Raw genomic sequence first — 15,049 nt, 5'->3', positions numbered from 1 at the left:
AGACGCTTAAGGCAGATTGGTCTATATGCTCGTTGGCCTGTAAGATGTGTTCCACTTACTGCAACTGACTGTCGCCTGCTGTTAGCCTGGAGTAAAAAGCATGCATTGAGAACATTGCAACAGTGAGCTTGTGTGATGTTTTCCGACGAGTCCAGGTTTAGCTTGCAGTCTGATTCCCGCTGGACTTTCATACGGAGAGCGTCAGGTACCCGTTACCACCAAGAGAACATCACTGAACGACACCGTTACGGTGGTGCAGGATTGCTCGTTTGGGGAGGAATTATTCTGGGTTCTAGAACTGACCTACATGTTCAAATTGCAATTCCAAATCTATAGGGACGTCATTCTGGAACAACATGTACGCTTGTTTCGAGATGCCATGGGCGCAGAATTCGTGTTTATGGATGACAACGCCCGTCCTCTCCGTGCAAACATTCTAAACAAATGCCTTCGATCGGAGGATATCACCCGTATGTACTGGCCAGCATTCTCATCGGACTTGAATTCAGCAGAGCATGTGTGGGACATGCTTGGCCGACGAGTTGCAGCCCATTAACCACCTCTCACATGTCTACCGGAACTTCGGAGAGCATTGCTTGATGAGTGGTGCAATATTCCCCAAGATCAGATCGATAATTTGATACTCAGCATGCCTAGGCGTTGTACGGACTGTATTGCATCGTCTAGGAAACATACTATGTATTAACCATCATATAAACCATGTAATATTGGTTTTTGTAAATAGGGTTTTTTTTTTTTTTTGTAACGTGCTCCAGGGAGCAAAATATCACAATTTTTATTAATAATATCAAACAAATAGTATCTATTTTGCTCTTTACCTTTTGTTTAATAAATAGGCTTTACAAATAAGTCATATTTCTTTTGCTTCTGACTTTTTCTTTTCCTGAACTTGCATTATCCTTAATTTATGGACATGAATGCAGATAGTTTCTAATACTCCCTGTGCCAAAATTATAAGCACAGGTCAAAAATGGCATCCAAGCTAAAATACCTCTCATGTATTTTCAGAAATGATTCAGATATTTTGAAAACATTTATTAGGTTTTATTGTAAAAAAAAAATTAGAAAATAAGCAAAAACTGTATAAAAAATTTTAAAAATTAAAAATCGTCTGTCCTATAAATATAGACATCTTCTGACTTTACTTAGAAATATTATTAATTAAATATTTTTTTTTCAGCAGACGATTACTTCTTTACATTTCTTGAAAATATTTATCGCTTGCATTTCAGGCTTTTTTTTGGCTTGGAATAATTTTTCGGCTTGTTTTGAATTATTAAATCGATGCTTTTATGTATTCGACAAAATGCCTAGAGGTAAAGAGATTTAGAAAGAGAAAATCATCAAAATTTTAGATTTAAAATTTAAAGGTAATCATCCCAAAGATATATAAGATTTTAAACAGATCTTTAAATAATGTTTACAGAATTTTGCATAATGGAGACGAGTGGTCTAACAAAACAAAAAAAAAAAAACCCTGGTCGATAAAGAATAGCATGTATGCGCAGTGGCAGAATCATTTTAAGCATGGCATCTAGAAAAAAAAATGTCATTACGACAAATTGCATCCAAATTTGGAGTATCAAAAAATACCATTTACAGAAGAATACTGCAATGTAAATGAATAACTTTCAAGAAAATATTAAAGAAACCATGCTTAAAGGTACACCACAAAACTAGTAATTTAAACTGGCCAAAGAAAATGATATTTTATAGTGACAGGTGGCTGTCAATAATATTTAGTAATGAGAAAAAGTGGCGAAAGTGTGCACTTTCTAGAATCTCAAAACGCCTAAAGGTAGATTTACACTCGACCAGTTATAAGACAGCCAGTAAGACAACGACTGCGCAGAAAGGGACTGATTTATGTTTGCCACATTTTCATAAGGTAGATTCAGGTATTCTATGTTTATCTATAAATTGCCGTTTTGGGGTCCCTGAATTTTTCTTTTCACAGCGTATCGTATTAAAATAATGGATATTTACACAAAGAAACATGGCAAAATAAAAAAAAAAGGCAAACATACCTAAATTTGGAAAACTATAAAAAAATGGCAAATAAAATGAAAAAACTCACATACACAACCTCGCATTAGAAAAAACAAAGAGGAATTAATATATGCTAAGTGATCGATTTTTTCACGCCAAAACCCCCGCCAAATTCTACAAACACATGCGCAGTAAGAAAAAAGAAATACAATGCAGCGGCATGTTGTTATTCTGTTGGGCCAATTACTCACCATCGACCGAATAGTATTTTTCAGTCTTTCTACGCATGCGCTGCCTACTAGCCGCGTTATAAATGGAAGAGTGTAAACCCACTTTAAATCTGCCTCCGATTCGAGTCTCTACTCTATGCTACAAATCAAAGTTCGTAATGAAAAAGAAAAAGAGAAAGTCTAAGTGTAAATACCTTACCACTGTTTTACCTTCGTTTTAGATAGTCTGAAAAATATTCTTCAAAATATCGAGTTCCAAATATCTATTTCCAAAGGTTTTTATGGGTATACTTTTTATGCGAAAGAAAGTAAAACATGCAAAGTACGCGTGCATACGAATTCATTCATTATAATGCTTGGCAGTGCTTTCAGTAAGTGTGTTTCGTATATGAAAAAGAAATAAATATTCATACCAAGTACGTGAATAGAAAATAAAGCACTCATTTAATGCATGCCGCAACCCGGAAAGATAAAACAAAAGCTGCTTTTATGATATAAAATTTGATCACAAACTATTTAAATATGAAAACTGTTCAATGGTTATGGCATCAGACTATAGTGTCCTTCTGAAGGCTACACTATTTGACAAATCGCATGGTCCAAGTCTCTTATAAACTGGTGAAAGTAATGGATTTGCTAGTGATTTTCAAAGAGAAAATAAATCGGTCTAGAAAAACATTAATTACCTACAAGTTAATTAAGTTCCGCACACTTGAAGTGATTGACCTTGCGCCTTGTTGGTGATCATCGAGAATGCAAGTCGAATGGGGAACTGCAGTCGTTTGAAATCAAAAGGCATATCGGTGGGAATAATGGGAATGCGTGAAATGAGCACATCTTCTCCATTCGACTTTCCCTTAAGAATAGTTGCCACGATTCTTACCGCATGTTGGTCTTTTGATTCTGATGCGTGTGATCGGTTAGAACATAAATGTTGTCATTCGATTCTTCCCGCATGTTGCTCTTGTGATTCTGAAGCACGTGAATTAGCAATTCGTAAACGATCTGCTTCATTTCTCACTTGTCGATTCTCGTTTGTTTGAGAAGCTCAAATTCGTTTATTTCTACGTGCTGCCCTAGTAGATGTACTAAGTAACAAACGTTTAGGAGAACACGAAATACGCTTGTATAACCAAAATATCTTTTACCGATTCACTGAATAAACAGAAAATTTACTGTTTGCGCTAGAAAATTTCAATTATATATAACTTACCTTGATCGGCATCGATAATAATAATTCTGTTGTATACGTGCGAGATAAACTCTGAATAATATGGGCGATTCATCGCATCAAAAATATTGTGCACGCTAAATGAAAATGGTTATTCATCAATAAAAAGAAAAAATTAGAGATTGCACTAAATATTTTCGATTTCATTTCACTCATATTTAATGACATTGGCGAAAATAATTTTATTTTGCTAGATAAATGTCCGATTAACTCTAAATGACATGTGCGTTTGTTGTTTATTGTTTGTCGATTGTCAATTTAAAAATAATATTGGCTCATAAAAACGTATGAAATTATTTGTTTGTAAATTTTATTGTATTCAAAATAAATGCTTATAATTATACTATGCCTATTATCTTCACGCAACTGCAAGCAATAAGTTGGCAAAGTTTTTTCTCGATCGGATTAACGGTACGGCAGCGCATAAAATACGGACAAACAAGAATTCATTTTTATATGTTAGATAGTTACATTTTGAAGAATTAAAGAACACTGTAGTTTTTGAAATTTTTTTAGTTGGCTATTTTTATATAATGTTGCCAATAAATAATTCTACTCTTTTGTTTTTTATTTAACTAGTTTTTTTCCTAAATATTAAAAGTTTAATCCTCATGCATTAAAACAAAATTCGAACCAAAGAAAGAAAGAATAGTTGGGCTATTTTTTTATAACATATCAAGTTTCATTAAGATATTTATTAATTTTTCTTCCAGGCAACATTCGAGGAAAAACATGAATGGAATATTTTAAAAATGAAGAGAGAACGATTTTTTCAAAAAATTGCACAACGAAACACTTTTGATGATTTCCAAAGGTGTGTCTTCTAAAAATCGAGAGTGGGGGAAGAGTCACTTGTCCGAATGAATATCCTCGGGTTATAGGCTAACTACAAGCAGATGGAACAAGGTTTTGCTATCAAACAATGAAAAAGATAACTTTCGATTGCAACATTAGCGCCCTAGTTTTGTTTCACTTTCTCGCAGACGATATTTATTTTCTTCTTTCCTTCATATTTAAAAGTATGCTTGATAAAGTGTTCTTTAAAAAAAATCCAAAAGGAATGTGGAAAAAATCGCGATTAAATCTAATGCGTTGGCCATCGACTACATTGCTCCAGGCGGTCAATTTAATATATAAAAAAGTCTATTAGCAACTAATAATAATATCTTGTTTATCGCAGCATCGACCCTGAACTTAGGAGGAAATTAAGCCCCCGGGGTGTCCCACAGTTTTACTCCAAACCAAAGGAATTTGCTCTACCTCCCCTCCCAATAATAATAATAATAATAAACTGTTTATGTTTCATAGAAACATTAACATTTTTTTCATGTGCAATTTTTTAAGATGTATAAAATTTTATCATGTACATGTTATCATCAATTATATACAAAATTCAAATTATGTACAAAATCAATTATGTACAATATTGAAATTGTATATAAAATTAATTATGTACAAAATTTAAATTATGTACAAAATCAATTATCTACAATTACATCATGTACATGTTATCATCAAATTCATGTACAAAATGTAAATTATGTACAAAATCAATTATATACGATTACATCATGTACATGTTATTATCAAATTCATGCATAAAATTTTATCATGTACAATTGATATTGTTGATTAAAGTAGAGAATCGATAATCTCAGCAAAAAATTCTAACATTTCCAAGTTAATTAAACGTTGGAATGTCTGGAAAATAAATCGCATTTCTTTTTATAAACTCGATTTATTTCATGTTTGTATCGAATTATTTCACATTTTTATAGATGGAGTTTTATAATCGATTTTCACTCAATTCCTGATGTGCTAAAAATTCCAAATTTTATATGAGTCTTGATGAGAATTAGCTATTGCAACATTTTCAGAATTTTGTAATCAGTGAGCGTTTTGTGCTTCGCAATATGGAGAAGAATCCGAGTATGCAATCTAAGCGTAATTTTTTTTTTCTCGACCAAATCATACATGTCTGAAATTTTACTAACAAGATCACGTACTAAATTTCATTTATCTAAGATGATATATATAAAGTGTATGCGTTATATATATATATATATATATATATATATATATATATATTTGTGAAGCCTTCTCTTTCTGAATTTCCATGCCCACCGGTAGAAAGATATTTCACCCTTGGTAGATTTAGCGTGCACTAAGACCGGCTTATAATCTCATATATTTCCCCCAGGGGGGCACCTCGTATTTGAGGATGAGAAGTTTCCGATATGGTGATTGGTTCTCTCCACCCTTGTGGGTACATGAAGAGGTGGGGGTCTGACTTCTCCCATCGATGATGGGCACCCTTCCTTAGGGAACCCTTAGAGAACCTTCCTTAGGGGCGCAACCCTTCCCTAGGGAAGAGTTGCGCCATGGCCGGTGATGGCCCTTAGGACTTAACCACAATTCCAGCCAGTGCTGTTGTCACGGTCGGAGTAGTCATGACTATGAATTATAATCTCGTATCTGCAAACCTCCAATCAATGGGTCGACATTTGGCTACAAAATCGCAGGACCCTTTAAGAAAGTAAAGATATCAGACACTGCAAAAAATATAAACTGAATCAAGATGATTTTAAATTGAAGACTATTTTTCAAATTTTAACTCGCTATCTCCAGAATTAGAAAGGGAAATAGTGGTGAGATGACTGGATACATAATAACATACATTTCTTAGATCAGAAATGTGGTTCAAGCACAAGAAAAAGACATAAACAAAATTTTAATTGTTTTCTCATATAGCACTGTTGACAGCTATTTTTGCTTTCTAAAAGTACTGTAATCGTCAGAAAATTCGAACTCGGAAAATTCTCCACGTTTTAGACCTCCCTGAGATCGAAAAACGCACTTTTGGAAAAAGTGTGTCTGTCTGGCCGTAATAAAGATAACTCAAAAATGTTTAGAGCTATACGGATGAAATTTTGAAAAGGTCTTCTCTCCAAATGTGAAGGTCTCTGTAAAATTTTGAACAAAATCGGTTTAAAATAACATTGTTGTCTGGCTATTCGAATATAAGTTAACACGATAATTGCAAAACGAAGAGAGCTAGATGGATAAAATTCGGTACACAGATTTAATTGCTATATATTGGACAGATAGCAAATTTTGAGCCAAATCTAACAAGGAACTGACCTGTCAGTCGGTCTGTACTTTCAGAAACTGGTAAATGCGATAGTTCAAAAATGCAATGATTTTAATATATCAAATTTGGTATGGAAATTTATGACTACAAATGTAATTTTGTGTCAAATTTTTATTTTAATTTGCTAGGGAAAATGAATCTAACACAGAAATTCGATTTTCGGATACTATTAACGTTTGCCAGGGATTAATCGCCAAATAACTCGCCAAGGATCACACGATAGATTCAGTAAAAATGCTAAATCCACATCAAAGGTGAATATTTCGTAACTATTGTACGCCAATAACATGCAAGGCGTTTCTGTGGGACAACAGCTTTATTAAAGAGTATGCGAGAAAGTTTTAGGGAGACCACTACTGATGGTTTCAAATCAATTAATTTATCAGGTATCTTATACTTGAAGGTTTTTTTCATTTGCTATCAATTTAAAATAAATGGGTCGTTTTTTTCTTCTGATCCCTAAAAATAGCTCTGATCACTACTGAAAGAAGAAATAAATATTTCATTTTTTAAATTCAAAAGCTGCTTTTGCCTGTTTTTTGTTTCTGGTGGACTACATTTTTTGACAAATTGTTAATGAGCAATAGGATTCTCACAATTATCACAATAGAGAAATTTCTCAATAAATTATTGCGAAAATTACTTGATGATGATGATGTTGTGTCCGCGTTACCACGGAAAGTAGGCGCAGCAGCTTCTGATGGTAAAGAACCCTGAGCAACCGAGGGCAGAAGTCTGACTTCTAGCTCATATGAAGATGAAACTCTCTTTTTCTTGCACAACCCCTTTTTACAGGGGGCGCATTCACACACCTCACAGATAGAACATAGATGAAGAACAACCATGCCCGAACCCGGATTCGAACACAGAATGACCAGATCACGGGGAAGATGCGCTACCCCTATGCAAGGACCCCGGCGAAAATTACTTTAAAAAATTGTTTGATTGTCTAGTGTCCCCCCCCCCTCCTTAATGAAATACATTCTTAATTTGTGTCCTCAAGGATTTTCAAAGAATACGTTTTTAATGTTCTTACCGCTGTACAATGTACTAAATCAGTTAATAACAACCTAACTTTAAAAAAAAACTTTCAAAATATTATATATTGATTTTTATCAAACCTGTTTAATTGTTAATGAAATTATATTTTTAAATTATTCAGTTTTTAATTAGAATTATTTTTTAATTATTAGGTATTTATATATTTAAAACAGTTCTCAAAATCAATGATCCAGTTCCCCAACCACATAATTATACTGTTTTCGCCAATTTTTTTAATTCACTTGAAAACTTATGATTTCTAAATATGTCATTATTGGTTGCCTGCCCAGACTCAAACATACTATTTTCGAAGAATATAGTTTCTATAAATAGAAATGGAGCCATTAAAATATATTTGTTTTCCAAAAATAAGCATTTTTTTCTGATTCACAAGCCAAATTACATTCTTTTATAAATATTTGAATTTTCTTTAAAGTTAATTTTTATACAAAAAAGTTTAAAATTATTCGATTCTTGAATTGTGGTAATCAATCGTTTTTATTATAAAATTTGCACTCCAGATTTTTTTGCGTGTCGAAAACATTGAACCAAAAACTAAAGCACTTTCTACTCACTTTTTAAAAAATTATAGCGATTTTCCACCAAATTTTAATTTTGGAATTTACGCCATTCTTTTCATCTCTTTTTAATTTCGGATAAAATAAATACAATGTCTAGGAAAATTTCTTGAATTTGTTTCAGATTACTTCTTCAAAATTATTCGATTCTTGAATTGTGGTGATCAATCGTTTTTATTATAAAATTTGCACTCCAGATTTTTTTGCGTGTCGAAAACATTGGACCAAAAACAATAGCACTTTCTACTCACTTTTTAAAAAATTATAGCGATTTTCCACCAAATTTTAATTTTGGAATTTACGCCATTCTTTTCATCTCTTTTTAATTTCGGATAAAATAAATACAATGTCTAGGAAAATTTCTCGAATTTGTTTCAGATTACTTCTTCAAAATTATTCGATTCTTGAATTGTGGTGATCAATCGTTTTTATTATAAAATTTGCACTCCAGATTTTTTTGCGTGTCGAAAACATTGGACCAAAAACAATAGCACTTTCTACTCACTTTTAAAAAAATTATAGCGATTTTCCACCAAATTTTAATTTTGGAATTTACGCCATTCTTTTCATCTCTTTTTAATTTCGGATAAAATAAATACAATGTCTAGGAAAATTTCTTGAATTTGTTTCAGATTAACTTTTCAGGGAAAATAGAGATCTTTTCTTGCCTCCCTAGCTCTCAACATCAAGTGTCATAAGAGGAGGGGGGGGGGAGGTGAGCACCACAATTTCTTCACATACATTTGCATTCATAAAAATCAATCATAAATATCAATTTTTTCTTACCATCAACCAAATGATTTTCTACTTGATTTTTATAACTGCATCCTCATCTATAAAGTCACGTGAACAAGTGAACACAGAAATCACGTGTTTTTCACACATTCTATCTTTCTGCATATTATTTTTCCAAACAAATTTTCTTTAATTTTTCAAAGTTCAAAATCTTTGTTAAATTTTATTAAATAATTATTAATTTTATTAGTCTTTGTTAAATTTTATTAAATTTAATCTTTGTTTTATTTTATTATCTTATATGCTTGTAAATTCTGTGTATAAATATTTTTGTTTCATCCACAGTAAATATTTTGGTATTCAATAAAATTCCCATTACATGCCCGCGAAACCGTTCAGTGACCAGAATGGTTTTACGGATACAGGGGTATGAGGCGGCGTTCTGTTCTGTATTGGCAGCAAAACTGCTCGAGAAACTGTGTTTTTTTTTATGATAATGCTACAGCTGTTAATATTTTAACCCTTTAAAGGGCCATTTTTTTCTAGCCATATTATGTTAAAATATTTTCTGGCTTGAAATTAGAATAAGAAAAGGGATTCATTTAGCTTATTAGATAAATTTAATTTGATTCATTAATTAATTAGGTTAATTAATAATTAAGTGACAAATCAAGACACATCATTTTGTGTAAGATAAAGAACTGAAGCCTCTAAGTTTCTGTCTTTCTAAAAAAATTCGTCAGAACTTATGCCAACCTACATAAATTCATGCAAAGATTGACAAATTTGGTGGGAAGCATACCTCCCACGGCACTAGAAAGGGTTAAATGCAATATTTTGAAGTAAATTACTCCATTAACTTTGAAATGAATTTCTCAGCTTCAAAATTCACTCGGGGGATGATACTCAAGAAATAATGACAGAAATATTAACGAATGCTCTCGAAATTCACAGTTTGACTTGGAGCAAAATCGGGTGTAATTGTAGGAATTGATACATGGGAATGAAATCTCGCTAATCTGAAACATTATACAAGGTTAGAATTGAAATCGATAATTTGAGGTTAATTCTTCTCGAAAGCGATTTTCATGTATTGATATTTTACACAGGTACCTTTTTTTTTTTTCGATTGAGCTTTAATACGTTTGTCATTACTTTTTCTATTCTCAAAGATGTATTTATTTATTAATTCTTCCAGACACGCCTTGCAACCTTCGAGTCTGAACATTCTTCCTCATTTCGCCAAAGGCACAGATGTCTTGGTAAAAGAGAAAGAAAGAAAAATAAATAAATAAAATATAAAACAAAAATTTTTAAACCGCCTTCAAAGTCCCTCTCGAATGAAAGAGAAATTAGAGTGAAGATAAAGCGACCTTAATAATTAACAATGCTTCCGCCAATGCCAGTGAAAAACCACAGGTGTGGTTTAAAGAAAAAAAAATGAAAAAAAAGTAACCACGTTTCAACAAGCTCTAGATTTCGACCTTTCCCTTCTAAAGTAATTAAACTGCCCCTCACAAACTGGAATAAGGAGTGAAAGTCCCGCGCAAAGTACTTGACCTACATTGAAAAAAAATGAAGAAGAAAAAAAAACGGCGTGTTTTCCAGTCATTGTACTTCGGCTCAGAACCAGGTATAAAAGGGATTCGATTTCCGACCAGGAATATAATCCTTCTGACAAACCATTGTCAAACACTTCCAAAGCTCCCAAGATGATCCAATTGGTAAGTTGTGGCTTTAGAAAAAGCTCTTTAACCACCCTTTGACTACTAACAGGACATATACTTCTCAGTAACTATTTAAAATTAATTAAAATAATTCTGAGTAAAAATAGTTTTTATTTTGGTGGCCTGAGGGTGTATTTAATCAGCACGTCCCAGTCACAGAGTCTTAACTCTTTCAATATTAATTTTTTTCTTTTCCAAAATTAAGATAGTTTAGGGCCCTAATGGGTCAAATAAAGTATAAATAGCTATATTCTGCTAAAATAAAAAGAAAAATTAACTACAGATGCAATTTTTGAGGTGGTTCGTATGTGTCCCAGAGGTCTTTTTAAATGGGGCACATGTATCCCATTGGGGTTGAAGTGACCATATAAAATACAGTGAAAAGTTGAGTCTCTAATTTTTATAATATTTGAAAATAATTTGATTGAAAGAAAACACTTACTAATTACATATCCAAAATTATTCATGGCATTTCTATGTATGATATATTGCAAAATAGTTTTTGAAGAGTGCAACTTTACTCATAGCAATACAGTTTTTGTACGGATTTCTTTATTACCAAGATGTAGTCAAAAATTACACTAACTTATGGATGTAATCACAAAAAAACCCATTGGGACATGCACTTCAATAAATTCCCCATTTACTTATCCCTTTGGATGATTTAAAAATATCAGCGGGACATATATGTCCCACTGGGGCTCAAAAGGTTAAAAGCATTTTTTTAAAAAAATCTAACAGTTTTGTCTAATACAGGAGCTATTATATTCATTTTCTACGCGATTGCAAAGTAAAAGATTTTAAAAAATTCCCAGTCAGAGGGTTAAAGAATCATCGAGTCAATGTAAGTTTTAACTCTTCCAAGATTTTCATAACCATGATATTTTTATTTAAGTAAATTTCAAAAGATTCAAAGAGAATATACTCTTCTTTCTTTTTAAAAATCAAATCTTGAAACTCAAAAATCTTGAAATTTAAGGAAATAACGAAATCACTGAAGAACAAACGCACTGAAAAACTTTATTTATCGGAGATTTTATGAAGAAGAGAAGTTTTAAAAAAATGAAGTAGAATCTAGCCTTTAATTATTCTTGTATTTTAAATAAACCTTCAGAAATTTAGGATAATATTATTTCATACTAGGAATGAATTCTTTCAGAATTGTCTTATAATAGTATTTTTTATGAAGTAATATTTGCAAAACTTAAAAAATAGAATCTAATCTTTAATTTAAACTTTAAAGTAATAACAAATCTATCTAGGAATACATATATCAGGGATTTTATGGAATAAAAATCCCTGATATATTTATTCCATATCATTCTTATAAATTATTGCTTAAAAATTTAAGAAAAAGCAATTGATTCTAACTACTTTAAATTCAACAGATTTCCGAAAGGTATGAAAAATTGTTAAACATTTTTTAAATAAATAATTAAATAAAAGCAAGGAAGTCAAAAATTTTCAGAAAAATTTTATACAAACATAAAAAAAAAAAAATTAATTTATGTAGTTTTCTCGATTTTAAATAAAATCGTTATAAAGACAAATACATGGAATATACTAAGCATAAGAAAGGAAATTTTGTTAATTCATCTGGCATGTACAGGATGTCTTCTAGATATTTTAGAATAATTTTAAAAAATATTTTAAACTAGCCACCTGTTCGCCAATCTTAATGCTAATTAAAATTTTCAATTAAATATTTTATGTAATTTTTTTTTCAAAAGCTTCTTCTTCAAAATATTTTCTTTTCTTAAGTTTCAAATTTTGATAGTCATACTATTATAAAGGCCTTAAGTCACGATGAACTGTTTATCTCTCTAGTTTTCCGTCAACTCTCGTAAAATTTCAACTTTAAATTAAAATGGAAATAATTAAACTTCAATTAAAATTAAAAGGCTTTTTTTTTTCTTTTTTTTTTTTTTTTTTACTGAAACTAAGAATTTTTTTAAAAAATACGAGTACTGAAAACAGAGCCGTTCAACATTTAATTTTTATGTGCACTACAGAATCATTTTCATAATTTATGTACTCTCTAAAGAATGATTCAACAAAAATTTCTCAGATTCATCATAACATTCAGTTACCTTCAAAAGGATTTAACTGACATGAATAACAGTATTTTATTTTGTTCGGTATGCAAATATACTTAAATAATATATTTTAAGTATATTAAGAATAAATTTTAATTAAAGAATAAATTTTATATAGGCCTTTGGTCCTAAGAAATCATATTCATCATCATTAGGCCTTTGGTCCTAAGAAATCATCTGTGTAATATTCTTGACATATCAATTTTTAAATAAATAAACGAACGCTTCTATCTTCTGTTATGAAATCTGATCGATTTAGGAAATTTTGAATGGTATAGTTTAGAAAAATCAACATTTCCATAATCTTAGGCCAATCAGTCTTGAGAAACATTAGACACTGATTGGGATATCATCTTTGAAGCAGTCAATGAAGTGTTCTGAATAACTAACAAAACAGGCAGCTGAATAAATCCGGAACACGCAGCTGAATAAATAATAGAGCACAATTCATTTTTAAACAAAAAATAGATATTCAAATCCATAAATTCAGTATTTATTTCTTATAAATGCCCAGAAGATTGGCTACGACGCCATTAAATCTCCAGACTTCCGATATTTCTGAACTTCACATTTTAAAAACACAAGCACAGAGCACGAGTCAAGATGAGTAACATCAAAAATTTGTTGTTGTCTGCACAGAAGACATAAGGGAAAGTCACAAAGCCCAAGCAAATACAAGAATGCGGACAAGCAGTCATGGTCTGTAGTAGGGCGGAAAAGTGCCACAGCTGCACTTTTAAGCATATATGGGATCAACTATGTATCCTCAAGCAGTGAGGCCCATGACTTACCATCAGAGTCATACAGTGCTCTCTGCTTTATCCTGGAAGCATATCTCTTTTTATCAGAAGTTTGACTGAGTGGAATAAGAGGCTTTTCAAAGGTGTCTGGAGGACTCTTGCAGCCCTTTTGGCCAAAACTTTCCCAGGAATCCTGCAGTGAGCTGGGATCCACTGGAAAGAAACATATATTGGCATTGAGAGCTCTCTGAACTCCAGTATGCGGGAATTATCTGCATATTGTCTATTCTGTATATAAGTGAAAATTTTGTAATTTTATAGAGCTCTTTCTAAAATCCAAAGGTGCGTAGAAACACACATCATGCCATTTAATGGCGATGAGGTCGTTCATAGCTTTCTGTACAACTGTCGATTTGAATTTCAACTGACTATAAAAAGAAGTAACAATGAAATTAATATAATATTTTCTTGTATTCTTTTAGAAAACCAATTTATATTTCAATTACTCTTTCAGGTATCCATCCTCCTCCTTGCAGCAGCTTGCTCTGCTACTCCAGTAGGCCTCTACCATGGAGCTGTCGTTGCAGGTCCAGCAGTAAAGGGACATGCTTACTCCACCCAAATCCAGCACGGAGCTGCTTTCCATGCCGCTCCCGTTGCCCATGCAGCTCCTCTCTTGGCCGCCCCAGTCGCACACCACTCTGCTGTGCTCCCAGCTGCACCTCTTGCCGTACATGCCGCAGCCCCAGCTCTGACCTACGCCACTAAATACAGCCATGTAGCTGCTGCACCAGCTGTCGTAGCCCACCATGCCGCCCCAGCAGTCTATTCTGCCCCAGTTGCACACCATAGCGCCGTCATTGCTGCCCCAACTTTTACCTCATCTTCTTATTCCACCAAGATCAACCATGCTGCCCCAGCCCATGCTGCTGTTGTGGCCCACGCTGCTCCAGTCGCCTACGCCGCCCCTGTTCACCATGCTGCACCAGTTGCCTATGCCACTTCTGTCCACCACGCTGCTCCAGTTGCCTATGCAGCCCCTGTCCACACCGCGAGATACGCTTATGCCGCCCCTGCACATCACGTCGCTGTTAACTATAAGGGTACCCCCTACGTCCACTAAGAACTTTCTTTCATCTTAAGGATTGCCGAATTGGACTTTGGAAAATGAATGTGTGACCTATGAAGTTGTTAAGCAACTTTATTAATTAAGGTACACACATGACATAACCTCATAATTTCATGTATTTAAGTACAATAATGATTTGATAAGTTACTATTAAAATTTATTTATGGTTTCATATCATATCTTGGTGTTTTTGTGTTTTTATGCCACACAAAAAAAATAATATGTACATTTTTTTAACACATTTTACAACTTTTTGAATAAAAAAAAATTGCAGTTTCAGGATATTATAAAACAAAAACAAAAAAAACAGCGATATCATTAAAATCTTTTCATATTTCCATTCAACAATCCCAATTTTGTTAAATGTATAGATTGTGAAAA

At 32.6% G+C, this 15,049-nt stretch overlaps 1 protein-coding gene across 1 annotated transcript; it reads left to right on the top strand.

Annotated features, from left to right (window-relative positions):
• The first annotated feature begins 10,618 nt into the window (after positions 1–10,618).
• Positions 10,619–14,828, top strand: LOC129972459 (histidine-rich protein PFHRP-II-like). Its single transcript, XM_056086601.1, has 2 exons — positions 10,619–10,700; positions 14,054–14,828. The coding sequence occupies exons 1-2, from the start codon at positions 10,689–10,691 to the stop codon at positions 14,660–14,662; spliced, it is 621 nt and encodes a 206-aa protein (XP_055942576.1). The 5' UTR covers positions 10,619–10,688; the 3' UTR covers positions 14,663–14,828.
• The last annotated feature ends 221 nt before the right edge of the window (positions 14,829–15,049 follow it).

This window comes from Argiope bruennichi, chromosome 6 (genome assembly GCF_947563725.1).
Source record: "Argiope bruennichi chromosome 6, qqArgBrue1.1, whole genome shotgun sequence".
Taxonomy (NCBI): Eukaryota; Metazoa; Arthropoda; class Arachnida; order Araneae; family Araneidae; genus Argiope; species Argiope bruennichi.
This window is presented reverse-complemented; position numbering and strand designations above follow the sequence as displayed.